The sequence below is a fragment of the Molossus molossus genome, unplaced genomic scaffold (genome assembly GCF_014108415.1).
Source record: "Molossus molossus isolate mMolMol1 unplaced genomic scaffold, mMolMol1.p scaffold_m16_p_19, whole genome shotgun sequence".
In the NCBI taxonomy this organism is placed as follows: Eukaryota; Metazoa; Chordata; class Mammalia; order Chiroptera; family Molossidae; genus Molossus; species Molossus molossus.
Window position 1 is genome coordinate 47,975,408 of NW_023425354.1, and position 10,151 is coordinate 47,985,558.

Sequence of the window (10,151 nt, forward strand, 5' to 3'; positions counted from 1 at the left end):
TTGTTAACCAGTGTCACCCCAATAATAATAAAAACAAGACATAGACTTGACCCCCCCCCCCCCCCAGTGAGGAGACCCCAGTTCAGCATAAGTCCCACCACTATCCTCTAGGTCAGGCTAAGGAGCGAAGGAGGGCGAAGGTCTCTCGGGTTCCAGACCTCATATAACCCCAAAGCTTCTACCTGAATAGAAGTTGCTTTACTTTACAGATTATAACCTCAGCTGTGTTTTAGGTACCCAAAAAGTGCCTGACTAGCAGGCCTGGAAAAGATCAGGAACCCACTAGTGAACTAGGAGGTAGAAGACTCTGAGCAGCCTCAGACCTGGGCAGGGTAGACTGAGGCGGCCCTAAAGGGAGGGCTAAAGCTCAGAGACAGGTCACTTTTCCTCAGGCTCTTTCTACTTCTAGCTTTTTGCAAGAGGGTTTGATGCTTCCCTCGCCCACACAGACCCCGCCCAGGCTCCACCCATCTCCTGGCTCTGCTCCCAGGAGACCCGGTTCCATTCCATGCATTCTCAATTTAAAAAGATTTATACAACTGATATGTTGTCTGTTGTCTATGGGTGGCGGGCATTGGCAGTTGTTCGGGGCGGGAACAAGTCCCAGGGGCGGGGCGGGTGGGCTGGCGGCTGTCCCCCAACAACAGGTGCACATTCTTGGGCGCCTCGTCACTTCCCCTGCACTGGCCGTCCCAGCGGCTCATTGAGCGAACTCACTGAAAGCGGCCGGGCTATGACCCTAGGATCGCTGCCGCTGCTGTTGCTGGGGGCGCTGGGGGCGTCGCTCGCCCCGGGTAAGTCTGGGCCTCAAAGGGACAGTGACAAGGCCAGAGATCGTGGCCGGGCACCATGGTTTAACTTAGTGCTCTCCTCCAGGCGCCTGCGGCTCGGAGGCAGAAGGCCAGCTCCGCGAGAAACTTTTCTCGAGCTATGATAGCTCGGTGCGTCCGGCGCGGGAGGTGGGAGACCGCGTCCGGGTCAGCATTGGTCTCAAACTGGCGCAACTCATCAGCCTGGTGAGGGCGCACGCGGGCGGTGCTGAAGTCAGGCTCACTGGCGGACTTGGGGGCGTGGCTTTAGACAGCGAGACCCTGGGACAAGTAGGGCTGGACGAGGCTGAGTGGTGGGAGGGACGAGGCTGAGAGATGGACCGGTCGTTAGCAGAGACTGGGTCGAAATCGGCGTGGCTGCTGGACAGGCCAAAGGTAGAGACGCGTACGATGATGAACCTGCGTGTGGACAGATCTTGAAGTGGAACTGGAGCTAATGGACTGACTGGAAGGCGGGCCTTGAGGCAGGGTCACAGGCTGGGGCGGGGCTTGGTGCCGGACAGCGTCAATCAACAACAGCGGGGGCGGAGAATGAGAGTTGGGTGAATTTCGAGGTGTGGGTGGGGCCCGCCTGGGGTGGGACTGGTAGAGGAATTGACTGACTTCGTAGACTACAGGAAGTTTTGGGGGTAGAGGCGGGGCTTGGACCCAAGAGGCTGGGATTCAGAAAAAGCGGTGAGTTTCAAGGGAAAGCTTGACTCGCCGAACCCCCTCATTTCTCTTCACTTACATAGCCTCTACCTTTTGAACTTTCCCCTTTTAGAACGAGAAGGATGAGGAGATGAGCACAAAGGTGTACTTAGACCTGGTACGGAGACCCCACGGGATGGGAAAGGTTTTCCGCTGTCTTTACAAATGTCTTCGACCCAGTCAAAAACACTTCTTGCATCACGAACTTAGAAAGCACATTGTAACTGAAACAGAAGCTTCAGAAAACAATACCCACCTTTACTACGGGAGTTGCACTTCATGCATTTTTCATTCTAATTTTTTAAAACACTGGTTTGGCCCTCCTTGTATGGCCCAGTGGTTGAGCAGCGACCTATGCACCGAGAGGTTGCTGGTTCGACTTCCAGTCAGGGCACATGCCCAGGTTGTAAGTTTGATTCCCGGTAGGGGGCGTGCAGGAGGCAGCTTCTCTCATCGGTGTTTCTATCTCTCCCAATCCCTTCCTCTCTCTGCAAAAAAAAACAAACAATAAAAAAAACATTTAAAACAAACAAACAAAAAAACACCGGTTTGGGTGGGACCCCTAATTTGTTTCCTGACCCACTAAAGGGTCCTGAGCTGCAGTTTGAAAACCACTGTTTTAGAGGATAGTTAGTGCAACTTCCTCGTTATTATAGACTAAAAAACTGGGGCCCTTTATGAGGGAAGGGGAAATAGTTGATGGAGTCTGAGCGAGTGCAGGTGGGCCAGGACCAGAACCCCTGGTCTCCAGAATCACAGCCCATGCCCGCGCTGCTCCTCACCCTTGCACTTGCTGCCCGCTTCCTTCGAACATTCCAAGTTTCCTCCCAGCCTCCAGTCCCTAACAGCCCCCCTCAGCCTCTGCTTCCCTAGGAGTGGACTGACTACAGGCTGAGCTGGGACCCCGCGGAGCACGAGGACATCGATTTTCTTCGCATCACGGCTAAATCCGTGTGGCTACCAGATGTGGTGCTACTAAACAAGTAGGATCTTTCCAACACTGGGGGTGGGCGAGGCCTCTGGAAGGGAGGGGCATCTGGAGGGCGGGGCCTGATCCCAGGTGAAAAGATTCCTTTCCTGCAGCAATGACGGAAATTTTGACGTCGCTCTGGACATTAACGTCGTGGTAGCCTCCGACGGCACCGTGCGCTGGCAGCCCCCGGGCATCTATCGCAGTAGCTGCAGCATCCAGGTCCCTGGGCTCCACCTGGGAAACTCAAAGCGCTCTTAGAAACCCTCCCTCTCCTCAGATATCCTGACTCCTATTCCTCAGTTATCCTCCATGACCCTCACATCTCTCTTACCCTCCTGATTTTTCATTATTCCATCTTCTCTGCTCACTTTCATTGACTTCCAGTCTTCCTCAGTAACTCCTCTTCATTGCCCATGGCCTCCCCTAATAACCTTCCGATTCTTTTGTGACCTCCACTTCTCTGTGGTCTCTTTTGGTGGCCCCCATCTCCCTGGTACTCCATATGCTCTGACGCCTATCTGCCCTGTGACCTCCCTAACTCCCCCAGCCCTGACCAGTTCTCTGTCAGCTCTAGTGACTCCTCCTTCCATTTAGGTCACCTACTTTCCCTTTGACTGGCAGAACTGCACCATGGTGTTCAGTTCCTATAGCTATGACAGCTCAGAGGTCAGCCTGCACACTGGCTTGGATCTAGATGGGCAGGAACGGCAGGAAGTGCACATTCATGAAGGGACCTTCATTGGTGAGTGGGCCTGGCTCCCACATCCATGGGTTTTATGGCTTCCAGTTTCTAACAGGCTGATAAATATACTCCGTTAGCTATGCCCAATACAACCCTATGGTGTCAGCAAGATAGGTGTGACTATCTACATTGTGCAAATACGGAAATTAAGATTTATTTAAGTTTATTAGTGATGGGCTGTCCCGCCTAGTGTCCACAGCTAGCCCTGTATCACATCAGCCTCCTCTGCTATAGAATGTGGCAGAGCAGCCATATCCAGCACAAACAAGGACCAGGTCCCACATCTGTGTCCCCTTCTCCGGTTCTTTTTCCCCTCCACCAAGAGAATGGCCAATGGGAGATTATCCACAAGCCTTCTCGGCTAATCCAGCCTCCAGTGGATCCCAGAGGAGGAGGGGAAGGACAGCGTGAAGAAGTCACCTTCTACCTCATCATTCGCCGGAAGCCTCTCTTCTACCTGGTCAACGTCATTGCCCCATGCATTCTCATCACTCTCCTGGCCATCTTTGTCTTCTACCTGCCGCCAGATGCAGGTAAGGGGAGAAGGGGCCTCAGCCCTCCTTTTTACCCTTAATTATCTCCACCCTTAATCTAGGCAAGGTTTTCCTGCCAAGCCAAGCCATCATGGAGTGCTTCAGCAATCTCACTCAGGTTTTCTCTTCAACTAGAGCCTTTTCATCTGGATCAAGATTTCCCCTCCAACCTCAGGCTCTGCCTGTCTTCAGCTGCCCACTTCTTTCCACCCAGTAATTTCTTTTCTTTCTCTCTCTCTCTCTTTTCCTCACCCGAGGACATTTTTGCATTTATCTTCAGATAGAGCGGGAGGGAGAGAGAGAGGAAAAGAGAGAAACATCGATGTGAGAGAGACACATCGACAGGTTGCCACCCACACGACACCAACTGGGGACAACTGGGGCCGGGGACAAACCACAACTGAGATACATGCCCTTAGCGGGAACCGAACCCAGGACTCTGGTCCACATGGACCGACGCTCTAACTACTGAGCCAAACTAGCCAGGGCCACCCAGTAATTTCTTAATTCTTTCCTTCAGAATCCTAGTATCTCACTCTTGAAACCTCCACTCCTCTGACCAACAAACTCCCAGGTTTAAACAACTCTCTTTTTCCCGGTCCTCATTCCTTGCACCCTCCTTCCCTCACTTTTTAGACACCTACTGTCCCTTAAACTCCGATTTCCTTTGGAAATAATAGTCAACATTTCTCTAGGAGGCAGCATAATGTAGTAAGAGTAACCTAGTGCAAATGCCTTAATCTCTATGTGTATCAGTTTCCTAATCTAGAAATGAGGACAATTATTGTTTCTACTGAATAGGGTTATTTTGAGGATCAACTGAATTCATAGAACTATGCCTGGTACCCAGTAAATTTTTTTTTTTTTTTATCCTCACCCGAGGACATTTTTTCTATTTTTTTGTTCAGGTAGAGTGGGAGGGGGAGAGAGACAGAGAGAGAGAGAGAGAGAGAAACATCGATGTGAAAGGGACACATCGAGTGGCTGCCACCCGCACGACCAACCAGGGCCAGGGACAAACTGCAACCAAGGTACACGCCCTTAGCGGGAACCGAACCCGGGTCTCTCGGGATCGCAGGCCAGTGCTCTAACCACTGAGCCAAACCGACCAGGGCCCCAGTAAATTTTTTTTAAATGGTGGTGTTGTCTTTGCTATTTTTGAGCACTTGATGTAAGGTAATACAATTAACATGTTACACAAGTTACACAAATTACCTTAATTCTAACCTTTACAACAACTCTGTGAGGTAAGTACTGATTTGTCTTCCCATTTTACAGAGCAGGATAAAGAGACAGAGAATTTAAGTCGTTTGCCTGACATTACACAGTTAGAAGAGGCAGTGTTGCTATTCCAACCCTGAGTAGTACCAATCAGATTCAGAGACTGATATCCTTAACTCTCAGTATTCAAAACATGCTTTCCTTCTCGTTGAAATCAAGGCCTATTTCTACTTAGGGAAGGAGGATGATGCAGCTCTGGACCATACTTCCAAACGTAACTTTTACTTCCTCCTGGAGGAAGGCAAATCTTGGAACCAAGTAATACAGGACTAAAGTAGAGCAGACCATAAAAGTTATTTATTTCACCCTGGCTGATTTGGCTCAGCGGTTAGAGCATCGGCCCATGGACCAAAGAGTCCCGGGTTCAAGTCCAGCCAAGGGCAAGGGCACATACCTTGATTGTGGTTCGTCCCTAGCCCTGGTTGGGGTCTTGCAGGTGGCAACCAATCAATGTGTCTCTCTTGCATCGATGTTTCTCTCTCTCTCTCTCTCCCCCTCTCACTGTCTGAGATAAATGTAAAAATATCCTCGGGTGAGGATTAAAAAAAAAGTTCTTTATTTCAATACCTTCCATGAAGTTTGCTGTGCCTGTTGTATGCCACAGGAATAATCAATCACCTGGCATATGTATTCGTATATACTTTGTTTCACTTTTAGTGATCAGATGATTTACATTTTAACAAGATCAATCTGGCTGCTCTGTTGTGAACAGAGGGGGAGAGGGGCAAAGAATGAAGCAAAGAGAAGACCTTTATAATAACTCAGACTTGAAGTATAATGGTGGTTTATACCAGGTGGTAGGGGTAAATATGATAAGTCATCAGTTTCAGAATATATTTTGAAGGTAGTACCATTAGGATTTCTATGAATTGGATATGGGATGAGGGAGAGAAGAGAGCTGAGAATGACTCAAAGGTTTTTTTTTGTGTTAGTTTTTTTGTTTGGTACGTGCCCCTAGCGGGAACCAAACCCAGGACTCTCTGATCCACTGGCTGATGCTCCAACCACTGAGCCAAACCAGTCAGGGTGACTCAAAGGGTTTTGACCTATGCCACAGGAAAGATCAAGTTGTGATTTATGAAATGGGGAAGACTATGAGAGGAGTTGGTGATGAGGTTATTAGGTTTTAGACATGTTAGGTTTTAGATGTCTATTGGACATCCAAGTGGAAAGGTTAAGTTGGCAGATGAATATAAGTCTGACTTTAAGGGAATATGTCCAGGCTGATGCTATAAATATTAGAAATCATTGACATGCAGTTGGCCCTTCCAAAAGCTTATCCTTGAGTGGGCTGGAAACATAGTCACAAATTATGCCATGAGGATTGTCTTCTGGCAAAGCCTAATCCTTCTGCCCCTTCCTCTCTGTCCCCAAGGAGAGAAGATGGGGCTCTCAATCTTTGCCCTGCTGACTCTTACTGTGTTCCTGCTGCTGCTGGCAGACAAAGTGCCTGAGACCTCCCTGTCTGTCCCCATCATTATCAAGTACCTCATGTTTACCATGGTCCTCGTCACCTTCTCTGTCATCCTTAGCGTCGTTGTTCTCAACCTGCACCATCGCTCACCTCACACCCACCAAATGCCCCCTTGGGTCCGTCAGGTAAGAAAATCTCCTTCTCTAGCTTGTATGAACTTTTTTGTTTTATCCTCACCCGAGGACATTTTTGCATTTATCTTCAGATAGAGCAGAGGGAGAGAGGGAGGAAGAGAGAGAGAGAAACATCGATGTGAGAGAGACACATCGAGTGGCTGCCACCCATACCACCCCAACCGGAGCCAGGGAGAAACTGCAACCCAGGTACATGCCCTTAGCGGGAACCGAACCTGGGACTCTCTGGTCCGCGGGCTGACGCTCTAACCGCTGAGCCAAACCAGCCAGGGCAAACTCTTTTTTTTTTTGGTACGTGCTCCCTTCTGGAACCAAACCCGGGACTCTCTGGTCCACAGGCCCACGCTCCAACCGCTGAGCCAAACTGGGCAAACTCTTAATCTTAGTATTTGGCTTCTTGTCTAGGTATGATTTCTCCCACCTACCAGTTCAACCTTCCCTTTCACAGACCTGAGGGAGGACTACTTTTCATGGAGTATTGAAGTGCCAAGGACTGCTGAGTGAAACGTTGCACAATTAAATTTTACCCTCCCATCATCACCATTTCATAGATTCCACACTCTGTTCATTAATACCACCCACCTAAGGTCCTAGGGAACATTCTTGGGGTTAGGTACTATCAGGGTGGAAGCCCTCATAACCTTCCTTTCCAGTCAGCATGCCTCCCAACCCACTTAAGAGCTCTGAAGGCTGTGTGGCTGCATTTCCCTCTCTGTGTAGCTCTGTAGGACATATGCATGCTCAGTAATGGACATGTGGCGTGAGGGTGGTTGGCCGTTTCCCTTCGGTCTAAAAGCATGGGAGCCCCCTCCAACACGCCTTTTCTTCTACTCTGAAGATCTTCATCCACAAACTGCCTGTGTACCTGGGTCTGAAGAGGCCCAAACCTGAGAGAGACCAGATGCCGGAGCTACCTCCTGCAGCCCTCAGGGATTCTCCGAGAAGTGGCTGGGGTCGGGGAACAGATGAATATTTCATCCGGAAGCCACCGAGTGATTTTCTCTTCCCCAAACCCAACAGGTAGAACCTACTCAGGAGAGGGAGAACTACAGCTCCCAGAAGACTGCACGGAAGCAGGTGGCCTAAGCTCCCCGAAAGATGCTGTGGTTGAGCATCATGGGAGTTGTAGTACCCCTTCTGCTGCCCACTTTGCTGAAAGGTGGAAACTGAGACATAGAGGGATGGGAGGAATTACGGAAGGCTGGCGAGGTCACCGCCGCTGGCGGGGAGAGCCTGACAGATTTTGAAAAGAGACAGGGTGTTGGGACCCGGGCTACCACCCGAGCACAGACTGTGTCTAGGCACCCGGGACTAACCAAACGGTCCGCCTCTCCCAGATTTCAGCCTGAACTGTCTGCCCTGGATCTACGGCGATTTATCGATGGTCCAAACCGGGCTGTGGGCCTGCCCCCCGAGCTACGGGAGGTCGTTTCCTCCATCAGTTACATTGCTCGACAGCTGCAGGAACAGGAGGACCACGACGCGGTAAGTCCAGCGAGGGTGGGGCAGAACAGCCTTGGTAGCCTTGGCTTCACCCGCAAACACAGGCTCCGCCTCTAGCATTCGTGCTTTATTTTTTACTGGATGCTTCCCTGATTTGATCCCGCCCCCTGCTTCCCGACTGGTTCTTTTTTACCCCTTTATTGATATTAGAGAGAGAGAGGAAGGAAGAGGGGGAGATAGAAACATCGATTGCCGCCTCCTGCATGCCCCCCACTGGGAATCAGGCCCACAACCTGGGCATGTGCCCTGACCCCAATCAAATCGGCAACCTCTGGGTGCATGAGTTGATGCTCAATCACTGAGCTACACCGGCCAAACTGGTTCTTTACTCTCACCAATCGCAGGTAGTTTAGCTCTCCTGTTTCCCAACCTGCCCTTATCTCAGAGCTGTGGTAGGAGGACCAGAACAGGGTACCTGGGGGCTTGAGGGTGGCCTTCCCTGAGATCTGGAGCTCCTCAGGAACAGTTTACTCTGCCTACCCCCAGTTGAAGGAAGACTGGCAATTTGTGGCCATGGTAGTGGACCGCCTCTTCCTGTGGACCTTCATCATCTTCACGAGTGTCGGGACCCTCGTCATCTTCCTGGACGCCACATATCACTTGCCCCCGGCTGATCCCTTTCCTTAGGACCTAGAGCCAAGACCCAAGTCCTCCGCCAGCTGAATTGAGAGTTTGGCAGTACTATAGAGCCCTATCCCTTTCCTCCTCTTAACTCCTTCACTTGGGATCCAGTCATCTCATTTTGTTTCCAGGAAGAGAGCCCAAGTGGGACTGGGCATTCGGAAACCTTGGACCCACCAGAAATGCAGTTTCAGCTTCTTTACTCCTTGGCTTCTTAAAGGAGCTCTTTTGAATATTAACACTCAGGTTCCCAGTAAAAAGGAACAAAGAACAAGAACTAGACTGTAAGCCTTATGAGGGCAGGAACTGTGTCTTGTTCACTGTAATATCCCCAGCACCTAGCACATGTCCTGCTTAACATTTGATGAATAAGTAGGGAATTTTCTTCTGGAAGGAAATACACTAATTAATAGCATTTATGTTTGCATGTTGGGACTAGTGGTCATTTTTCCTTTGTTTTTACCATTTTGTAACATATTGTATTTTGAAATAAGTATTTAGGATAAAAAGGTTATTTCTAAAAGAATGTATTTGTAACAAGGAGAAAAAAGCCCATTTTAAAAATCCCCAAGTTCCAGCTTTGGTGCTCAAACTTTGGACAAGCTACTAAACTGCTCTAAGTTTCCAAATGTATACAATGAAGCTAATAATAGTATCTACCCCCTACTCCAAGAATCATAGATGAGAAGATGGGAACAAAAGCATTATGCAGTATGTATCAGAGACTGTAAATGTGTTTTGTTTGGCCCATGGCATTGGCCTGAATAATTCTAAATTTGAATTAGTTTGCTTTTTGTTGTTGTTGTTAATCCTCACCCAAGGATATTTTTCCATTGATTTTTAGAGAGAGTGCAAGGGAGGGAGGGAGAGAGAGAAATATTAATGTGAAAGAGACACAGTGATTGGTTGCCTCCTGCAATACCTTGACTGGGGCTTGGTGTTGAACCTGCAACCCAGGCATGTGCCCTTGACCTGAAATCGAACCCATGACTCTTCAGTCTAAGGGCCTGCACACTAACCCTCTAACTGCTGAGCCTAACCAGCCAGGGCTAGTTTGCTACTTAAGAAATTTTGATATTTCACAGAGAAATTTGGATTTCTGGCTTCTCTCAAACTTTTTTTTTTTTTTAAACTATAGTAACACCAGGCCTGATTCCCCTGTTGGCAGCAACCTGCTAGAGCTCATTAGTGGCTGCCCACACTTGTCAATTCCTCAAAGTCCCACCCACCTGACCAGCTTCACTTATTTTACTTTCCCATCCCTCTTTAACAGTAGCCAAAGTACAGGGGAGAGCAGGGGGGACAAAGAGCTGAAGCCATTGGGAGGCTAGGAGTGGAAAAAGAAAGGTTGTTGTGTCTCTTACGGTCAT

General features: G+C 49.3%; 1 protein-coding gene across 1 annotated transcript; it reads left to right on the forward strand.

Annotated features, from left to right (window-relative positions):
- Positions 1-674: 674 nt before the first annotated feature.
- On the forward strand, positions 675-9,213 carry CHRNB1 (cholinergic receptor nicotinic beta 1 subunit). Its single transcript, XM_036268435.1, has 11 exons — positions 675-794; positions 877-1,016; positions 1,594-1,638; positions 2,394-2,503; positions 2,604-2,712; positions 3,088-3,235; positions 3,559-3,768; positions 6,425-6,648; positions 7,496-7,677; positions 7,995-8,142; positions 8,647-9,213. The coding sequence occupies exons 1-11, from the start codon at positions 734-736 to the stop codon at positions 8,785-8,787; spliced, it is 1,518 nt and encodes a 505-aa protein (XP_036124328.1). The 5' UTR covers positions 675-733; the 3' UTR covers positions 8,788-9,213.
- The last annotated feature ends 938 nt before the right edge of the window (positions 9,214-10,151 follow it).